Below are 23,463 nucleotides of genomic sequence, written 5' to 3' on the forward strand. Positions count from 1 at the left end.
ACCGCTTACGCATATTGTGTTCTTTGCTCTTAAATTTTGATTACATCAAATTGACTTTTGTTCGAATAAGTTCCTGTATTTCACTTTTGAGAGAGCTAAATATGGATTATTATTATTATTATTATTATTATTATTATTAGCGTATGGCACATATATATAGACACACACAAACATATAGGTAGGTAGTCAAAGAAAAAATCTGGTCATGAGACCGTTGTCAGGTTAATCTCAGGTTGTCAGGTCAATATGGATTTTGGTTTGAATAATGTAGACATCAGTTTGATGCAAAAATCAACTCACACTTCAATAGATGAAATGAGAAGCTCGTGATCAACTATAGTGAAGTCTGAGAGTTATGGTGATGACACTAGACTGCTGTGATGATTTACAGTTGAACTCCAATCATCCGAATTAATGGGGACCGGGACCCATTCGGATAATCGGAGTTTTTTTTTTAATTGCCATTGGAGAGAAAAAAGCTATGTTTTGATATTGCACTATTTTTCTATTGAATTAAATGAAAGAAACATGATATTTTCACATGTTTTAGATATAAATAAAATATATTTATGTACAAGGGAAGGACAATAGTGAGCGAACGCGCAAACACTGGCATCGCAGGGGGAAGAATAATAGCGCACTTTTTTTGGACAAATTTTTTTCTGAAAGTGATTCGGATAGTTGGCGATTCGAATAGTCGGAGTTCGGATAATTGGAGTACTACTGTATAATCAATCAATTATGAGATGACAACATTGATGAACAGCCATGGATAAAAAAATTGAAGCAGACATTGTTGGAATAATATAGTGTGTAGAAATTGTTCATTGCTCACAAATGACAGGAAGACAATGTTAAATGACCCACAAATAAAAAATGATTTTCTAGAAAATCATGGATTGAAAGTTGGAGAGTAGATTATATATTATAATAATAATAATATTTCCACTTAATTATATATTAAAGTGGAAATTAATCGTATAGAGATAATCGGGTGATGAGGAAACAGTTTGCACAATTAGGAAAGAAAACAGAATACATAATATTACTACAGTGTATTTTATTCTTATAATTTTGTTTCTCAATAAAGGTAAATCAATAATGATTCTTATTCTCTGAACAGTATAAAAATTTACAATTCTAATATGTACATACTGGAATGTTTGTAGGCAATGTTTAGATGAATAGCACAAGGTTAGGTACCTCATTTTTCTCTCCCTATCATTTTGAGGATGTACTTTTCGTATGAATCAATAAAGAATTATTATTGGAATTTTGGAAACTCTTTAGCTTCTGAAATATCATGGAAGAAGTAGGTAGATGGATGGATATAATATATCTCAATCAATGAAATATTTCGATCCTCAAGATTCAAAGTTTGGATTAATCAAAATATAGGCCTATATATAAATTCAGGTTAGATGGGATCTTTCCATAAGAAACTCCCCATCAAAAAAAACGTCGTCGAATTCACTTTCTAGAGAGAACTAAAAAACTATGTATATCAGCTTATCCTGAATTATAAATTATACTCGTAAATCTAGGATTACAAATTTATTAATTCTTATCATTTTCATTTATTCTACGGTATCATCACTGGCACTCAGAGTTTACACACTACATCATACAAAATAATTACAATAACTCATGAAAAGATAACATCACATAAATAACTCTGCTCACAATCATTTGTCATTTACAATCACATCAGTTATTTAATTCATTTATTGCCTCGAGATTATTTTTTTAATTGCATTTAATTTCCATACACAGTTAGGTTTTTGTACAATCACTAATTATTACATGGTTGAACTTATTATACAGGTAAAAAAACCGTATAGCTCCTCAAGAGTATCTTATACATTAAGGGTGTATCTCAAATCTTTTTAACGATAATTTATTAACTAGTACAAGGTGAAGGAGATTCAAAATATACGTTTTAAGAACGTAATCTCACTACACTAGGCCTATATCGATTGATCGAGAGTCCACTATATCCCACAAACCAAACATATTTTCATTTTTTAAGGACAAGGGTCAATCATATTCAAAACAGAGAGAATGTTATGTAATAGAATTCAAATTACAATTCTATACTCTCTTATTTGAGATAGATAAGTTTCAATTACAGACTCTCATTGTTTCAATTTATTGAATCTTCACTGTATTTAACAAACCACTAAAATTCTCATTAAAAGTCAAGACTCAATAGTCAACTCTATTAAAAATAAATACGTTTTAAATGCATTTGCCCAGTGAAGCTTGAATGAGCTGGTGGTTAATCTCAAAATTAACTTTGTCTCTGACTTTGAATGAAATTTATCCTATTCGAACGACACTTAGGACAATAATTTGTATATAGTGGATTGTGTAAAGCTACATTTGTAATATGCCTACATTTAGGATTGAATCAGATGGTGGCTCACATTCAATATGAACCACATTATAACAAACCAAATTAACCATGGATTAAATCCAGCTTCAATTATTGAGTGTCCGTTTAAACTAGCACTGAGCAAAGGGCACTTATGACATAGATTCTCATTGTCTCGATCAATCATTGCGGTTTTAATGTTATTATACTGCTTCACAAACCAATCACTGCGTTTCCAGGTTTTGACTGCTATCATTTAATTTATTTAAATCACTTATTTGCATTTTCAATCGTTTACAATATTAATTACAACATGTAAAGGATTTCTGCATTGTCATCATATACATTTCAACATAAATTCAATATAATTCAGTATATTACATACTGCTTCATAGACCACTCACTCAAATCATTCACAAAAATGTCTATCATACTCATAAACCATCCACAAAAACTTCCGCTCAAAGGAAGATATTGTCTATGAGCTGTTTTCACAAAAACTGGTATCATACTCATGAACCATTCATTCACACAGACATTGTTGTCGCTCAAAGGAAGATATTATCTACGACCTGTTTGTCGATGTCACTCACTCAAACCATTCACAAGATCTTTTATACTCGTAAATCATTCATAAGAACTGTTATCATACTCATAAACCATTCTCAAGAACTGTTATCATACTCGTAAAACCATTCACAAGAGCTGTTATCTTACTTATAAACCATTCACAAAAACTGTTATCATACTCATATACCATTCACAAGAACTGTTATCATACTCGTAAACCATTCACAAGAACTTTTATCATACTCGAAAACCATTCAGAACTGTTATCATACTCGTAAACCATTAACAAGAACTGTTATGATACTCGTAAACCATTCACAAGAAATGTTATCACACTCATATATCATTCACAAAGATTCTGTTGCCGCTCAAAGAAAGATATTGTCTACAAGCTGTTTGTCTATGACGCGATGCGGCCGCGTCGGATCGAGCTTGGGCCGATGGTAGAGACGACCATTGATCGGGTAGAGCTGACGACTGAGGTCGCATCGCACGTTGAACCACCAGTCGCACACGAACACGGCCTGGCTGAACTGTGTGCCGTTCGGACAGAGGAAGGACGCCTGTCGTCCGTCCAGGTCGCAGTAGTGCCACGTCTGGCAACGCGTGTCCGTGTCGGCGAAGAAGCCCGGGTAGGGCTGCTCGTCGCAGTAGAAGTCCGTGTAGGGCACCTCGGCTAGCACCGGGTAATCGGTGCCTGGTCGACCTGAAACACAAGACACAATATTCTAGAGAGATGTAGAGCACACTGACTATAGAGTGAAATTTATTGTAATGTTGAGTGTAATGTCTACAAAGATTGAGGTCAAATATCACGATTTGGTTTTGGTGATACCCACATGAACTCTACGCTTGTGCGTATGTAATGAGACGGATGATTATGTGATATTTTTCCAATTAAGGCTGTGCAAAGGCTAAAAATAAACTTTCTCTCGTGATATTTTTCAAAGTTTTTCGATTTGTATATCATCAAGCTATCAAAATGAAAAAGTTTTCTCAGGAAAACATTTTTTTCCGATCATTACTTTTTGAGATATGAGCGCCTGAAGTTTGAATTTTTGGGACAGAACATTTCGAATTCGGTAAGATATAAATCCATGAGATTTAGAGGATACATTCTCCATGGTATTGTTGATCTAATAAAACAAAAATTTTCTGAAAATATCAATTTTAGAAAAAGTTATTCAATTTACCAAAAATAACCAGAAATAACTCAACTATTTTTGGTTATTTTTAGTAAATTGAATAACTATCTTAAAAATTGATACTGTCAGATAACTTTTGTTTTACTAGATCAACAATACCATAAAGAATCTATCCTCTGAATCGCATGGATTTATCTCTTACCGATTTTGAAATGTTCTGACCCAAAAATTTAATCTTTAGGCGCTCATATATCAAAAAGGAATAATCAGAAAAAAAATTTTCCAGTGAAAACTTTTTAATTTTGATAGCTTGATGATATACAAATCAAAAACTTTTAAAAATATCAGGAGTAGAAAGTTTATTTTTAGCCTTTGCACAGCCTTAACGAGTCATTTTTTCAACCTCCGATTAGCCATAAATAATAGTAAAAGAATAATTTTCTCACTAAAAGTTACTTACACTCATTATCATTCTTCAACATAAATTATTGTGAAGGTTCATGCAATATACTAGTGGTTTTGTCATACCAGTGGACCAGCCTAGCAAAACCCTCTTCATGAAATGCTGCCGTCAAATGAGTGTAACTGGGCTATGATGTTGTTTTGGAGCTCCTCTTTAGTTTGGAAGATTTGCCCTCAAGAGTCGCCCTTGAGTTTGGGGAAAAGGTCTAAATTACTGGTGGCTTAATCAGGATTGTATGGTGGGTGATCGAAACTATCCCATTTGATTTGCTTGAGAAGCCGTTTGGTTGCACCAGGACTGTGAGGCCGAATTGTCATGCATCACAAAGATTCCGGAAGTCAAAACTGAAGTCTTTGATTTTCCGACACCATTCTCGTACAATATTATCACTACTTATAACGTTTCCTAAGACAATTTGAACCATTCTTCGGTAGATTTATGCTGAATTAACTTTTGAATAACGCTAAAGCTACGCAAATTTCACTTGGCGGGAGGCTCAATTGAGGTGCCCATGTTTCAGGGTCTATAATTCAACAACAATTTATTGTCGATCTGGCCGCACCAATCATAGGGCGTTTGTTGGGACTGACAAGTAACATCGACCTGACAGTTCTGTGGCATAGATCAAAAATCAAAACCGGAAGCGAAACCGCGACTCACTCGTTCTGATATTCGCACCTTTAGATTGAGGAGGTTCTTAGATGAGTAAGTTTGAGAAAACGCTTGTTAGATTATAAATTAGAAATACATCTGTTTAAGTGATTCAAAATCAAGCAAATGCGTTTTAACCTTGGTAGCCTATTACTTATGTGGCTTGTGGTTGTAATTCAATGAGCTATAAAATTGTCTGAGAAAGTTGATTTATAGAATCAATCAGAGTAAACAATAATACCGCAGTTTAGGCCTGTACTTTCTCCAGTAGGAGTTTTGCTATCGAATTCTACTACTTGTAGTTCTATTTTCAGTAGGAAATCAATGATGAAATCTTATCTTCCATGTTATTAGTGTAGTGAGAATTTTGTTTTGATCATTAGCTTTATAAAGCCACTATGGCACTATCTTTTGTTTTCTACCAAATTGACGTGTTTTTCCAATCAACAGTCATTTAAGAAGCATATTGTTGTATGATTCATAGTTCTATTTTGCGACAAATCTGTGTTTATTTCCTCTCTGGAAGTGGACAAACAAACTTCAATTAGTGACAAGATGAACGTTCTCTATGTCTTGTACAGTCACAGAATTTCACCGTGATAATTTATATCCATTGCCTGGATTTTGCTATCTGAATTTATATGTGATTCCGGGATTCCTCTCTAGACCCAAATTCACATAAGGTCACAAAACTATTGTGGTCTCTCAAAAGGTCACATTATTTCATATCGTGATTCTCGTTTTAAAATTCAGGCGGAATAAAATAATATATGTGTAAGTCTTATCTCTAATCTTGCTTGATATTTGAGAATTCCATAACTAACAGCAAGATTCAATTGAAACTGGCAGCATTGTTTTCAAATAACATGAACGCTTCCTATACCACCAATGGTAAAACATTTTTTTTTTTTTTTTGGATTTGAGTAGTAACATACTCGAAAATATTATTTATGAATTGAAAATGCTACTCGGTGGTTCGGAACCCACCTCAATCTTTACATCTCTCATCATCATCATCATCCGTCTCATTACCCAAGCACAAGCCTGGAGATCATGTAGGCATCACCCTCAGCAAAGAAAAAATCCATAACTTTAATCTAATCAACCTCTAATTGTATTAATCAACCTCACAGAAAGTATTTAGAATAGTAAAGGGCTTAGAGCTCCTTAGATAGTGCTAGTAGGTGATCACGTGTATTAGCAAGCCTACGATGTCCATATTATAAAGACAGCACCTGATTAACATTGTTGTGTTATCCTTGTTTGTCATTTGACAGAGCAGATTACAATATCCTTTTCTAGCTCCGCACTGTTGCCAAAAAATTTGCTTGCTGTGAAGAAGTATCATGTTGAACTACCAGAATATTTCATCTCAAATATTAGAATACAATTCTTCAATGTTGTTTTCCATCACGAACTGCTTATTATTAAATCACTTTTTGCTTTTAGAAAAAACGACTAGCAGTCAGATATTGCTTATTATCTGACTGCTTATCAGATTGCTTATCTGACTGCTTATCAGATTGCTTATCTGACTGCTTATCAGATTGCTTATCTGACTGCTTATCAGATTGCTTATCTGACTGCTTATCAGATTGCTTATCTGACTGCTTAACAGATTGCTTATCTGACTGCTAGACGTTTTTTCTAAAAGCAAAAAGTGATTTATTAGAATATATTATCAAATAATTAAAAATATTTTTTCTCTTGAAACATGAAAAAAATAATATATTTGATTAATATTTTTCTGTTATCCTTTTATGTCATTAGACAGAGAAGATTGCTATATCCTTCTCTAGCTCCGCACTGTTGCCAAATCGTTTATTTGATGTGAAAAAATATTATGTTGAACTACCATACCATTTCATCCAGACTATCAGAATTCCTTATCAAAAATATTTTTTTCTCTAGATGAAACATAAAAATTATATATTTGAGACAACATTAATAATCAATCGGTTTAACAAGAATCAACAATATTGATATCATATAATATGAACGTGGATGAATTGAATCACAGGTAACTACTGGAGAATTTAACTAAGAGAATTGACAACCTTGCCGTCCTATCATTTCCACTGACTGTATAACGTGAATTTCACTATAGATTTTCCTTTTCTACACGACTAGTTGACTACATCACATTCTACGAGATATATTCATTTATTTATACATTGATACATACAATATCAATAATAATCTAAATTTCGGAGAGTAATAGTACAAGAAATATCCTTAGTTTTTCTCTCCCAATCAGTGCTACTTTGTAAAAATTATGAATAAATAAATAAATAAATATCATTCTCAACTATGAATGATTGGGAAAGGAACAACAGGCTTAAAGCCCAAAACTACTCCTTTCTTGTGTGAAGAGCAAAGACGTCTTTGGTGGAAAGTAATGATTCTATAGTGTCACAGTGCAGTCTGTATTGGAAGGGTGTGTCATTGCATTTCGCAAGCGACCCCCATAAGAGACCAAGAGACCCAGTTGGCTTCCAAACGCGACCCACAGCTGCCTCTCTGCTTATACTACACTGAGATCCATTACTAACTGGCATCAATCCTTGTTAAATTACAGCAATGCTACCCATACGCCCAATGCTGGCGGCTTTAAGTGAATCTCATAGACGCCGAGTCATTGTTCTCACGCGCGCGCGTCTCAACGTTGAATGGGCGTCGTCGGCTTACACACATAAATAAATAAATATATATATATATATATATATATTATATATATATATATGTATGTATGCTTATACACATGTATATTCGATGTCGGCAGATCACGACTTTTTCTCCTTCTTCCTTCTCTCATTTTCTTGGATATTTTAAATGTTACACCCAATCAAAAGTAATTTATGGTTTTTACTGGAAAGTCTTTACAATTTTCAAATTTCTTTATGATCTCCATTCATATTTTACATGTTACACTTAATCAACATCAATTTATGGTTATTGTTATGTTTTCGAAGGGGCGGATTGGAGGATCCAAAGGTTCAAAGAACCTTACACGTCAACCGAAGCTTAGTGTGTGTCTGGGTATTTCTTGAAGTTCTTTCTCATTTTTGAAATTTCTTGATGACCTCCACTCCTTTGCATCAAAATATCAATTTATGGTTATTTCTCGAAATTCTTTCTCACTTTTGAGATATTCTTGATGATCTTTACTCCTTTTCAAATCAATTTATGATAGTTTCTTAAAATTCTTCGTTATATTTCAAATTTAATTGACGATCTCCACTCCTTTATACTTTCCTTCTACTTGATTCTCTTCCTTAGATTTCTTTCCTATCTTTCCCAATCTTCTTATTCTTTCTTTTATTCTTCTTTCTCTTATTCTTCTCCTCTTTCTTCATAATCTTCTTCTTCTCCTTTTTCTACCACTTTACCATCATCATCTTCTTCTTCTTCTTCTTCTTCTTTTTCTCCTTCTTCTTCTTCTCTTCCTCCTCCTCCTCATCATCATCATCCTCCTCCTCCTCCTCCTTCTTCTCCTTCCACCTTATTCTCCACCTCCTCATCCAGATTTTTCTTCTTCCTCTCCCTTTTCTACCAATTATTTATTGTCTTCCTCCTACTTCACTTCTTCTCCTCCTCAATGTGCTTCCATCTTCTTCCTCTCCTTCAGTACGGTTTACCATGTCGTGCAGCTAACGTCCTTGGCCTGTTGTACTAGAACTCGCTGAACGCCTCGCCACGGGAGACGCGTTCTTCCTTTCTTCTCCTTCGCTCTCCCACTCACTCTCTCTCTCCTCCCATTCTACTCGCCTGACATGACTAATGAGCTAGAGAGAGCGATAGTGAGTGAGAGAAGGGAAAAGAGAGAGAGAGAGAGTGAGTCGTCGCGGTCAGGCGTGGGTCGCCGATCTGTGGAAGTCACGGCCAAAGGAAACGAGCTTTATGTCAAGAAGGATAATACTCATGTATTATAATAATATTGTATGTATTAGAATGATAATGAGAAGGAGCAACGCACAATCGCATGATAAGTTCGTTTCCTTGCAGCTAGAGTTCCAGGGCTGTAGATGAGCCTTTCCTTCCAGTACGCTATCCTTTGTTCTGGTGGGGCCGAATGTCAATTTCTAACAAGAAAATGTAATTATTGTCGATATTTGATCATCATACTTCTATGTTGCGAAGGCAGGAGACCAAGGATCAAGGAATAAATGGGGGGATAATTCAATGATCAAATTCTCATCACTGACATTAAAAATATTGATTGATTGAGTACTTCATTTATTAAGATTACAATATATACTGGCTTATACACTTATATACAATAGCTTACAATACAGCAAAATTATAGATGAATTTACATAATATAGACTAAGAAAATCATTATTGAACTGTATATGATATGAAAAAAGCCATTTGGAATAACGATAGATAATATTGTTATGCATCTACATAAATTGGCGGAGCTTTGGACATATCAATGTCCATTCCTCGGAAAGAATATTAAAAATAGCCTTCCCACTAATTCTCTAACAAATGAGAGTTTTTGAGTAATCGAAGAATCAAATGAGACAACTATCTATTCTCTATCATTCTTGTAAAGAGCACCTTCTTTTTATGGTGGATGATGTTCACGTGACCTGCTCTGCTTGTGCTTGGTGCCGGCATCACCGAGCGGGTTTCAAACCCACGAACACACACATAAGAACATCGAAGCAGGCTGTAGCTGCTTACTGCAGCTGCATTCTGCAGAAGAAAGCCATTAGGATAATTTATAAGATTAATACGATGCGTTCTTGCAGACCTTATTTTAAAGAAAAGAGATAGCTGACGGCTCCTGCTATTTATATATTAGATTTAGCAATCTTAGTTTTTAAAAATAGACGAATGTTTGAGGAGAACCAGGTGAGTCATCCCCATAATACAAGATTTAGAGGTTTTGTTTACCCACATAACAAAACTTAGCCTGCTGGAGAGTGGCCCGTTTTATATGGGAATGAAAATATTCAATTAAATTCCATCTCACATAAGAGAAATTGATGGCTTGAAGGAGTTCAAAAAAACACTCATAATTCTATTGTGTCCGTACAGGTTAGCAGACTTCCTTGTCGATTAATGTTTGATTAATGTGTGTTATGTGAAGTCTGTTGTGTTGAAATATGAAGGATGTTAGATATTAGATTAAACTTTGACTTGTCATATACTGCGGGTTCGTTGCTCCCTTAATGCAGTTTAATCATTGTGACGAACATGACAAGTAAAGTAAGTAAAGTAAAGCTGCGAGACCAACATAAACTATGTTATGCCGGCCGGCAAATCTACTCTACAATCATCAAACATTACATTTTCATCATTCTCAAATTATTTCAAGATGCATTGAGAACAAAACTTGATGCACAGCTTCATCAGAACGGAGATGTAGTCTCTCTTCCACTACACAAATGCATGAAAGATTCTCTCACAATTATAGAGGTATTGTTGGATATGATGTGCAGCTAATTAGAGTTGTCCTTGAGACTCGAGTAGTGAGCGCGGTCCAGCCTTCAGGCGCACCGGTAATCAACAACAGAATGCACTCTTCCCAGAGCAAATTGTAAAGTGTTTCCCACAGGATTTGTCAGCAGGCTTTGAAGGGAATCCACTAGTTGAAGCTGACTGGGTGGCCTCGGTTTATTAGTGTGCTGTATTTGTTTTCGACTTGGTAAATCCGTTGCCTTCTACGTTTTATTGACAGTCGTAGTTGAGTAGGACGTTTCTGTGAACGTCAACCGGTGACCGTTTCCATGCATCTTCAATTGCTAATTAACCTGGTTTATTGAAGGCAATAAAATGAGTAATCATGAGTCAACACTGTTCCGAGATAGGGCAATGATCTTGCTTCACTGATGGCTTCAGATAGAATGTTAGCAGGCATTCACCGTACAAGAATTCCTTATTGGAATTTCAATGTACATCGAAGCTTTGAAGAAAGATTGAGATGGAATGTGAGTAGACACTCACCACACAAGAATTCTTAATTGAATTTTCAAAGTATATGGAAGCTATGAGAAAAGGTTGTATCTTGAACACATTACTGTTTAAATATGTAGAAGGACCTTAAACTCAAGTTATAATTGGATATTCATTGAAAGATTTTATAGTGGAGGGATAGAATGTAAGTAGTCACTCACCACACAAGAATTTCTAATTGAGTTTTCAAAGTACATGGATGCTATGAGGAAAGGTTGTATCTTGAACACATTACTGTTTAAATATGTAGAAGGACCTTAAACTCTAGTTACCTATAATTGGATATTCATTCAGAGATTTTATGGTGGAGGAATAGAATGTAAGTAGGCACTCACACACAAGAATTCCTAATTGAATTTTCAAAATATATGGAAGATTTGAAAAAAGATGTATCTTGACAACATACATGACTGTGTCAGTACCTATGTAGAAGGACCTTCAACTCTAGTATGTTATAATTGAATATTCATTCATAGATTCCATATTGGAGGAATGTTTAAATGCTCAGTACAGTACACTGAGAGATACTTCGTAACTCTCTATAACCAGTTTTCTCCATTTTTAGTAATGCTACATGAAATGCGTCCTGTATATAACATCATTTAACAGAGGCGAAATTTTGTTTGACACAATAAATTGTTAGAGGAATAAAGTATAAACCAATTATTAATAGGCAATTTTTAAATATCCTAGAAGTGTGTTTTTTTTATTTACTCCTATATTACAAATATTTGTGAATATTCATATTCAATTCATTCATTGATTCAATTATACACAATTCATTAAAATGAATTGTAATAGGGTAATTATTATTGGTGATTTTGGGGTTATATTAGGTATGGTATTGAGCTGGTAATTTAGGGTTGTGAGAATGATCAACTAATTGAAAGTTGACTTAATAAAATAAGCTAGACATTATAGTAATGAGCTGGTATTATAGTAACAATTTATAATGGGGGAATCGCTTGGCTTGCTTCTTCTTCTTCTTCTTCTTTGTCTCTCCCCAGTATGCCTTACAGCGTTGGGGTAGCCTCGGTCCACTTCCTCCATTTATCCCTATCCATCGCCATCCTCCTCATCTCCCGAACCGTCTTCCCTCTTCTTCCCTTATTCTAGTATTTCTTACTCTATCCCTTCTAGTCTTACCAACTGTCTTTCTGTGGCATTTCATCTCTACAGTCCTTATCTTATTTTCGTGGCTTGATTTTATTGGCCAACTTTCGCTTCCATATAGCATGATGGGCTCTATTATTGTTCTGTATACCTGGTTCTTTATCTTTTTATCAAGCTCTCTTTTTCCAAATATACAGTCTTTTATTGCATAGTAGGCAACAGCTCCCTTTCTCACTCTGTTCAGCACCTCCCTATCAATCCTTCCATCCTCCGAAATCACTGTACCCAGGTATTCATATTTCTCCACCTGTTCCATCTCCTCTCCATTCACCATAATATGCATATTATCTCTCATTCCTTTTGACACTGCCATCACCTTGCTTTTCTTGACATTTAAGACCATATGCCTTGATTTCAATTCCTCTGCCCATTCAGTTGTTGACTGTTGCAATTTTTCTTTTGAATCACAAATCAAGACAATGTCGTCGGCGAACAGAAGAGCTCTTGCACCGATCGGCCTCATATTCCAGTAACCCACCAGCGTGTTCTGTGTTCTTCTTTTACATATTTTGTGTATTTCATCCATGATTAGAATGAATAGCAGAGGACTGAGGCTGTCACTCTGTTTCACGCCTTTTTCCATGGCAAACTCCTCTGACACTCCTCCACCAATGCGCACTCTTGCCACCATTCCTTCCTTCACACTAATAATTGCATTGATAAGCTTAGTGGGCACTCTCTTTCTATGCAATACCCTCCATATTAGGTTTCTTGGGACTGTGTTGAAAGCAGCCTTCAGGTCCAAAAAGGCTAGGTATACATTCCTTCCCTTCTCAAGAAATTTGGCACACACACTTCTAAGGGAAGAGATATGCTCCTGGGTCTGCCTGCCCGGTCTGAACGCTGCTTGTTCTTCTTCTATATCATCTTCCACCACTTTCCGCAGCCTCCTCTCAAGTATACCAGTGTACACTTTCATGGCCACCTGAGATAAGCTTACAGCTCTATAGTTATCACACTCAGTGGTAAGACCCTTCTTATGAATTGGGATTATAATATTCTTCCTCCACTGCACAGGGACTCTTTCCTGCTGCCATGCTTCATTGATTAAATCCAACAATCTATCAATCAATATATCTCCTCCCCATTTGATAAATTCTGGCACAATACCATCCTCTCCTGCTGCCTTGCCGACCTTCAACCTCTTAATGGATTCTTCTACCTCTTCTCTAACGATTCCACTTGTTATTCCATCTATCTCATCCATCATTTGTTCGAGCTCATATTCATTATCCTCATTCTGATCATCATCCCTGTGAAACTTATCCTCATAGAATCTTCGCCATCTATCAAGTACCTCTTCTGTCTGTGACACCAACCTTCCTTCTTCATCAGCTATTGTTCTGATCTGCTTTCCATATTTTCCTTTTAAACACTTGACAATTTTCCAAAATGAACGACCATTATCATGTCCATGTTGGTGTTGCAGATCTTGACCAAATTCTTCCCATGAATTGGTTTTTGCCAACCTTATAGTTCTCTTTGCCTCATTCCTTTTCTCAACATACATTCTGTACTCCTCCTGCCTCTTAGTCATCATGTACTTTCTGTATGCTTTCTTTTTCTCTTTCACTTTCATCTGAACCTCCTCTGTCCACCATCTTGTCCTTCTCTTAAACCTTCCCAGCCTTTTTTCGCCACACACTCCCTTTGCAGCACCTGTAATAGCATCTTTCAGCTCATTCCAGAAACTATCTACATTATTACAGTTGTTCTGCATATTTGCAATCTGGTCTGACAGCTCTGTTTTGTATCTTTCTCTGTTCTCAATACACCTTAGTTCTTCATGCTTTATTCTTGTGTATGCTCGCTGTCGCTCGACCTTCCTCTCTGCAAATCCAGTATCTGCCACTAGTAACCTATGGTCAGTGTCTAGTTCAGCTCCTCTGATGACTTTGACATCTTTGAAAGCATACCTGAGGTCACCCTGGTACAGAATATAGTCAATCATACTCTCAGCTTCCCTACCTTCTCCCACAAATGTGATCTTATGAATTCTTTTGTGTATAAACCAAGTGTTTCCAATGAGAAGATTGTGCTGTGCTGAGTATTCAATTAGTCTTTGTCCATTGTTATTTCTTATTGTTTCACATCCATATTTTCCCATACTTCCGTGCCCGTCCTGTTGATCAGATCCAACTCTCCCATTGAAATCTCCCATCACCACAAGTTTTCTTGTTTCTTCAGCCTCTATGGTCACTCTATCTAGTTGTAGCCAAAACTCATCCTTTTCAGCCACACTAGCATCTTCCGTTGGGCCATACACTTGAATGATGCTTATTTTCTCTTCTAGGTCAAGATCCACTCTGATAATTCTAGGGCTTACAGCCTCCCAGCTTTTAACTCTTGTGTTGGTGTCTCCATCCATTACTATAGCCACTCCACCACTAGCTCTTCTTCCCTCTGGTATTCCTGAGTATCGCATAACATACCCTCCATCCAAGTCCTTCTGTCCCACTCCCTTCCTTCTTGTTTCACTCAAGCCAAGTGCCTTTATCTTATACTTCTTCATCTCTTCTACCAACTCAACCTCTTTTCCTGTAAGCGTTCGAATATTCCATGTTCCAAATCGTATATATTTGCATTTCCTGTCCTTCCTAAAATTCCGGTCCCGTCCGAGGCTATTTAGTGTACTTTGAATCCAGTGTAATCGGACGTGTGGGGGATTAGCCCGACGACGTCTTCTTTGGAGTACTTCTTCGTCTGGCTCCTATCCTTCGACCTGTCCGGCATGGGTATCCCTTCTTCCGCAATCAACCGCCGGCATAGCTCTCAGGGTCGTTGGAGCACGCAAGCCCCTCCACCAACGACAAGGTGTTGTACTCCCCAGGAGGGGGCTTGGCTTGCGAGAGGTTAAATTGATCTAACTCTATAACTCATGAGAAAGGAACTATATTTCAAAAGAATTAACAAAACAGATTATATTTTGGAGAACTAAGTAATCGATTTAATTAAATTGTAACTCAAAATGAAACTGGAACTTTAAATAAAATAATATTAAGAAAACTTTTTAAACAAACAATAGAATAATTACAGGATTTACCTTCGATAAAAAAAAGATGAATAATATATAATAATAAAATTTATAATATTAGCAACTCACTGAACCAGAAAAATGGTGTCTCGTAACAGAGGGGTAGAGCCGGGTCCGATTATCTGCTGTAGATAGTTCCAGGTCCCGTCCTCGTAACCGACTGCCAAGAGGCATACATTTTTCAGTACAATTTTACTTGTCATGAATTTTCACCGTCGTCGACACTTTACATTTTTTAAACAATGGATGCTCTCGGATTGTAGAAATTCATGTCAAACAATCGGCTACATTACAGAATGAATCAAGTGAGTCTAACCTGTCGAACAAGTTGAAAAGTATAGCTGCACAATAGTAGTTATTTCTGTACGGGTCCAAAAACTGTTGAATACGGTCTGAATAAGCACTGAAATTTATAGGTCATAAAATGCATTCTGTCAATCAATGACCTACTCTACGAGACTACTACCCTACTCTACTCTACTCTACGTTGATTACGAGATTATTATTGTCAATGAGTTTTTTTCAAGTGGAAATCGCATCCTCTATAAATGCATGCCGAGGTCTTCTGCTGAATGAAAACCATCTAATCTCTTCCAGTTGTCATTACAAGATTGCTTCTGTATGTGGTGGCAGGTAGGCTATCTTGTACAGCTATTCAGTTCTACAATATAACTATGAATATAGACTATATTCATGTCTATAGTCAATGCTATTAGGCTACGCTCATGGAGGAAATATAGATTAGCTATTCTTTGCTACGATGTATCTCAATACTTTGAATCTAGAACTAGTAGTACTAGTATTACTATGTATGTCAGGAAATTTTAATGTGAGAATGATGTTTTGAAACAGGTAGTAGGCCTAGGAAAATGTCTGCTTTATGACCTAGAACGTGACTTGGCCGCTCAACAACTCATAGAAAAACTAAAAAGGAAGTTATCGGCCACTTCTGGTTCCATTCAATGAGCTCTCTCAACTACAACCCATTGAATAATAAATAATAATGGGAGAGGTTATCATTATAAAAATTAGCGGTAAATTGTAGTAAATTTTATACTGTACTAAATCAATGATCAGTTGGCTATGAACTAGTTTAAGCTGCAAAGTTGTCAACAAAATGTTTATTTTTCCATGCTTATAGATTCTATTAGATTGAACATAACTTAGCAAACACATGATGAGCATTTGTGTTTGTCAAGTTCCGTTCAATCTAATAGAATCTATAAGGACGGATAAATAAACATAATTTTGTTGACAACTTTTGTTGTCACACAAAGAATGTATGACGAAAATATGTGTGCACACTCATGTTCAACACACTTGTCCTGTCGTTAGTGGACACCCTTCTAAAAGGTGATATCTTAAATTTTATGGGGTAATACAAATATCCACCATTAAGAGGATTTCAAATATGACATTGAATTATTCCATGAAATCATCTCTATAATATTGCGAATATTTTACAGTACCGTATAATTATTATTAGAATAGGATAAGTTGACGTGGTGCAATTCTATTCAATTGAAATTATGAAGTGGTCTGGTAACTAATTAATGATTCCAATAAAAACGTTATAACTTGAGTATGGCCTCATCCTTCCAACATACCCGTGATAATGATTATAATAATTTACCGAGCAAAGTGAGGTCTAATGGTGCGTACAGATATACGCGCCGCGAACATGATCAATTCACTTTTAATCAGCTGATTATATCTGTATTTTTACAGAAACGGTAAGATACATGTATAAAAAGCTTGGCATCAGCTGATTAAAAGTGAATTGCTCATGTTCGCGGCGTGTAAATCTGTACGCACCTTAAGATTCTAGTCGATAGTTTGGCATTTCTCATTATGTTTAAATGTTTATATGTTGCGCATTTACAGCGAAACACGGTAATAGATTTTCATGGAATTTGACAGGTATGTTCCTTTTTAAATTGCGCGTCGACTTATATAGAAGGTTTTTTGGAAATTTTGCATTTCAAGGATAATATAAAAGGAGCCTCCTTCATACGTCAATATTACCGTAAAAATCAGACCATAGAATTATTCATCATAAATCAGCTGTCTATTGGACTATGTGAAATTGTGGTAAACCTTTGCCAATCCTTCACAGATGATACGATGTTATTGGTATTTATAAGAGCAGTTGTTAAATTCCCTCTTTTGCGAATAAATTCACAAAAAACTAAGGCCGTCCGGCTCGCAAAATTACTGGGTTCAAACCTCAGCTCTAGCTCAGTGGTAGATACATGGATTTTACAAATGCAAGTAATCACCATAAGGTTCAATGACCTGTGATTAATAATTCTTACCGCTGCTTCTATGAAGTTCTTGAAGAATAACAGTGAGGAAATTAAAAGAATATTTGATGACTGATTATCAGTAACCATGTACCACTAGGGAATGATAAGGACCAACTATAGTTGTTTCTAGTTGATTCTTAAAACGCTCGTCGTGAATACAGGTATTCACCAATATATCCTTCCAAAATTCCTTAGAACTTACAACGCCAGTTCTCGAAGCTCTCTGGATCCTTATATGATATAACTGGAACCTTATCAATATAATTTTTCAATATACTTGTTCTGGCAGATTAAAGTGAATATCATCAAAGGATGATAAATATTGAGTGCTCTGAATAAGATTAATATTACTTGATTCAATAATTTTAAGTGCTGCTGAATATCTATTGGTACAAGAACAGCTCAAACTTTATATCACGAGATGAACTAGGATAAAATAAATTTCTACGATTTGTATGCTGACATAAAACACAAAATATATTCCCATAAAAATGTGTATATAAGATATTCAATATATCTATAATTTTTCTTTAAATAAATTCTTTCTAAAATCTGAACAATTATCACAGGTTTTGCTAATATTCACAATAGTGTGTTTCAAATTCATAAATATATTATATTTAATACTGATACTTAGACTTCCAATCAATACAAAATTCTGCAAATAAAAACCTGTTCGGTCTATAGGTTTGATATGATATACTTTGTTCAATTAACAAAATTATAATTAATAAATTATTACTCAAACATGAGATCTCAGGGATTTATATGAATTCGGGCCGTGTGTGGAAGTAAGCTTCCTACATATATCAAATAAATTTATAAAATGTTCTTATGAACTATGTGATATTATTCAACACGTGGTGACTTTTTATTTAATTTAAGTCAATTTGAATAGCGCTTTTGATTAATTCCCCCACTATACGCAGAAAATCTAAAACGAGCTCGTTTGACTTATCACTCACTTAAATGAAGTTCTTGACGGTCTCGTGGATTGAATTAATTATTTCCAATAATTAATTAGGTAGGCTCCTTTCGTCTCTGCTGGGCTAGCGCGTGATCCAGATTCTTATAAGTTTCTTTCCGAATTAAAGATATATTTATAGGGAATAGTTACAAATTACGAACTCTTTGACAGCACTGAGTTCACAGATAATTTAACATTTAATACAAATATTTCACATTAAAAAAGGGTTTGGCTTAATAGTTTTAAAATTTTAAAAAGAGGAAGAAAGAACCCTAAACTCCATGTGCATCCTCTCAGGTCGGGATCTTAAGCCAGAAGAAGGAAGTTTTCAGAAAAATTTGTCTCTTCCAAGAATAATTCTGTAAGCTACTCTCTGATTGGTCTCCAATTTAATAGACTCAATACAATTGGTCGCCTTGGAAACAGGGCTTCCTTGACTTTATAATAGAAAAAATTAGATAAAAAAGTTTTTATACAAATATATGGAGTGTTTATCTTAAATTGATTTCATAAATAAATCATAACATACGATTTTAATGCATTTAGTTTTTTATATGAGTTTTGTATACTCTTGATTTTCCGTGCTTTTTTAGATTATAATAAATATTTATACAGAAATAATAGTTGTTCGTATTTCTACACATCGCCTTCCTTTAGTATACATAATATATCCTTTGTGAGTAAATTTTATATAATTCAACCTGTTATACTGGTTCGTTCAGCATTGATTCTAATAATTATCGATTTATTCAAGATCGACTAATTCTTTTCAAAATGTAAACAAATAATTCTAACATCAATGTTCATGCACTTTTATTTTTTTATAATCCGCCAATAATAAGTAAGCCGCTTTATGATTTTTTGATCTTACCAATGGGTTCTCATAGTTATTGAATCACAATTATACATGTTTTCTTATCGTTTTTGATAATACTATTACTCCTAATCGCTAATAATATTTGATTTAAGTTGATCTATCCTTTGACTAGGTCTAACCTTCTTTCCATTTTATAATTCTATTAAAATTCATTGGTTCATTTTAAAATATTTGATGGTATTAAAGTACCACGTGACAACTATAATACTACCCGTTCAAAAACATGGAACATCTTGAAAATATATCTTTCCATCAACGTTAGTAGACAGTTGTCTACTAACTTTGTCTTTCCATAAGCTGAGGCCATGATTTTAGTTTAGAGTTTGGAGTTATTGATGGAAAACATTTTTTTATTTTAATGTGATGATCGAAATTACAACAAATATTATTGAAAAGAAATTGATTTCTAAAATCATGAAAAGTGAGAAATGAAGTTTGTAGGAAATCAGCATTATGGTAGTTTATTTTGTTAATTTCAACACATCGATTTTTCGCCAACACGACAACACAGAATGTTCTTTGATGGGTTGATTGGATTGGCGTATCGACGGCAGCCAGACCTCTTAACAGCGCTCACACTCACATTCCGAGACGACACGTCACGGCACGATAGGACAGAAAGCTCTATGCTTATTCAGGATTTTTTCTAGTCATTTTAAATTGATAAATTATTTATTAATTTTTGAGAAAACATAACAGGTCAATGTAACTTACTGAGCGCGAGGTCTACTGTTCACAGAACTACTAGTTTGATTTGAAATGTTAGATGCAATTCCAGTAAAACATAAATTTTAATTTTTTAAGTACAGTAAGATACCATAACAAGATAGTGGGTGTTGTGATTTGCCGAGCCAATTGGAATTTCAGGGCAGAGTATTCCTTGTTGAACTTTCACCGTTGTATCCAATTTTAAATTGGGAACAAACAATTCGTCTGCACTGGCATGGTCTATTGTGAATCATAAGTTACGTGCTATTATATAAGAATATTGTGTATTTGTAAGAGCCAACACCTCTGTCTTCATACAATACTATCCAATCAGTCTACACAATAATTAATATAAGACAAAGAATTGAATTAGTCAGTCTGATATTGGCATCGATTGTAGCCAATGAAATAGGGTCAAAACTCATTAATATAGAATAAGATTCTTGAATAACTAGTTTTGTAAACGGTAAGTTATAGTCTTGCTTGTTTTAATTTTAATTACTATTCTTTCAACAGGTCTATTACTCAAAATATACCACTGTTCGTTTTCATCTCATGTTGAAGAGTAACAGAAAATAACTTCGTCATAATACAAAATAATACAAGGTGTATTATCATAGGAAGGTCCACTCATGAAATTTGTACTGATAAATAAATTATAATATGCCTGAATCACTTTGCAAGAAATGTCAGTACACGAATGTCCAGGTCCACCCACCTTCTCCATACATAGAAGTAGCAGTTACATCTTTGGACATACATTTGTATAACAAATCAGAATACATTCGCCTTTTTGAATACACAGTTGAATTTTCTTATTAAAATTCTTCACGCTCAATGAAATTCATTCTTATTGAAGTTTATCGAATTATAGTCCGCGGACTATAATTATAGTCCGTTTCATGAATTAGAACAATGGAAACGTAAGTTGTAAATGAGTAAATAATAGATAGTAATGTTCATACAAATAATTGGTACTATTAACTGAATTCTCCTACAATAATGTAAAAGATAATTCAGATCACTTATTGATGACTACAATATTGTGCATAATTTGTGAACTCATTGATGTAATTTGAGTTACTAGATGTATTTTGAAAAACTCATTCATAAATAATATTTAGTCTCTTTCTTCCATAGTGTTGAAGTTTACTACAAGAAGAAGTTCTCGCGAAATAAACTAGATATAATAAATTGAAACTACAAAAAGGTATACGTTCATCCATCATCAATCCAGCATCAATCTCAGCAAAAAAAGATTCTCTCTAAGTTCATAAGATATATTTACCGTACAATTCCAAGCGAACAAAATCTAGAAACTTTTGAAAAGGAAGCTCTTAAATGACTGAATAAATTCAAAATGCATATAGACTATTAAAATTGTTGTAATGTGACTAGCATTCACCTGGTATAGATTTGCCAAGCTCGAGGTATTCGAGTACAGAGGGACTGAGAAAGCCGGGGGGCAGAGGAGCGCCGCCTCCAGACGGTGGCCTGGAGGTGGGGCGGTCCCGCTCCTCTAATGACTGGGCCGGATTATCATCTAGGCTGGGAGACGAGGGGGCTCTCGCTCTCTTTCTAGCCGGTCCTTCTTCACCACCTGGAGACATAATGTGAATTAGTTATGAATTTTTCATGAATAAAATATTTCAAGCAATGCTATTTTGTTTACAAAGGATACGATTACAGTAATTGGAAAATATCATTCATATATGCTACACGAAAAATCATTAATCTGAATTTCTTCAAGTTTAAACCATATAGAATGGAAATACAGAAAACTTATTCGTCTTCTATAAATTTCATTACAATATTAATTGTTATGTAATTCATTGTTAATACGAGAACATCACATCAAAACCTTTCGTGAGGTTTTTCAGTAGAAATACAGAATACTTCTTGTTCTATTCATTCAATTTCAATTCACATTTCAATCAATTCCATATTAATATGAGAGCAATACTTCAACACCTTCTGCATCAATGCATTCCACTCTCGTAGTTGTGAAGGTGATATTGTGCTAGTTATCAATAATTATAATTAAACGAAAATCCCAATTAAATGCAGTAAATCACCCCGAAGACTTCTGCTACTGCAAATATTGATAACAGGGTAAACAGCTAGATGGAAATTCGATGAGCGCTACTGTACAAAAATTAGGTCAGCCTGGGAATTTCATCGAATTTCCATCTAGCTGTTCACCCTGTTGTCAATATTTGCAGTAGCAGAAGTCTTCGGGGTGATTTACTGCAATTAATTGGGATTTTCATTTAATTATAATTATTCATTAATTAGCATTTGAACAAATGCAACTTCCAATTTATTCCCATCTCTATCTAGCTATCAATATTATAGAGTAAACATACCACTGAATACTGTATGTAGATACTGTTAGATACTGTATTATTTGTCTCTCTACATACTTAATAAAAAGTCTAGTTGAAGTCCAACCAAAAATTTTAATCTTGTACAATATCTAGTATGTTTATTCAGTATTAATACATTTCATGCTAATATTGAAAGAGCATCACATTAAAACCTTTCGTGAGATTTCTGAGGAAGTAGTTTGAAGGAAATGTAAAAAAATGTAAAAAAAGTACCAGAATGACAGCGATAACAGGATGCAAAGAACATCTTTAATACTTGAATTGGTGATAGAAAATGAATAAACTGAGAGGAAATAAATAGTATGTTAATTCAGAGAGATACAGGTAAACAATTTGAAGGATGAAAAAAATAGAAAATAATGTGGAGTTAGCAAGAATGGCACTGCAATTTTAACCTACATCCTAAAATCCTCTTAGGATGAATATTAAGAGCAAATAAGTACATTTTATTGCAAAAGTTTAAAGTATTCTCTCATATCATCCAATCTCATGAACAGTGTTATAATAGCGTGGGGTGTTGCAATTCAATTCCTATTCAAATCATGTTTTGTTTCGAATGTTTAATATGGTAATAAGAAGTGTATCACGGAATGGCACAGCGACCAGCGAGGTCTATGCTCTCATTTCTGTGGACTATGTTGTGCTCTATTATGCAGATTATCTTCAAAGGTCACAGCAGGATCTGTCACCTCGCCTTGACGACTTGACGACACCTCATTCTTGGTATACGTTCAAGTCTTTCAGTTCTCTAGCATTTTGACCTCGTCGAATAACGTCTTGTTCATCCTTTCTCTTTTCATTTCATTTCCTGCTGATTTTCCTCTTCTAGTTTTCATCACTTTTC

At 34.8% G+C, this 23,463-nt stretch overlaps 1 protein-coding gene across 1 annotated transcript in view; it reads right to left on the reverse strand.

The window, feature by feature from the left end:
• Positions 1–1,042: 1,042 nt before the first annotated feature.
• LOC111045468 overlaps positions 1,043–23,463 on the reverse strand; it is a 45,619-nt gene continuing 23,198 nt past the window's right edge. Inside the window, exons 2-3 of the mRNA XM_039430190.1 lie at positions 21,638–21,832; positions 1,043–3,650 (exon numbers count right to left, since the gene is read on the reverse strand). Coding sequence (XP_039286124.1) covers positions 3,313–3,650; positions 21,638–21,832 — 533 coding nt within the window. The 3' untranslated portion in view covers positions 1,043–3,312. The remainder of the gene's footprint in view (positions 3,651–21,637; positions 21,833–23,463) is intronic.

The sequence above is a fragment of the Nilaparvata lugens genome, chromosome 1, assembly GCF_014356525.2.
Source record: "Nilaparvata lugens isolate BPH chromosome 1, ASM1435652v1, whole genome shotgun sequence".
NCBI classification, from domain to species: Eukaryota; Metazoa; Arthropoda; class Insecta; order Hemiptera; family Delphacidae; genus Nilaparvata; species Nilaparvata lugens.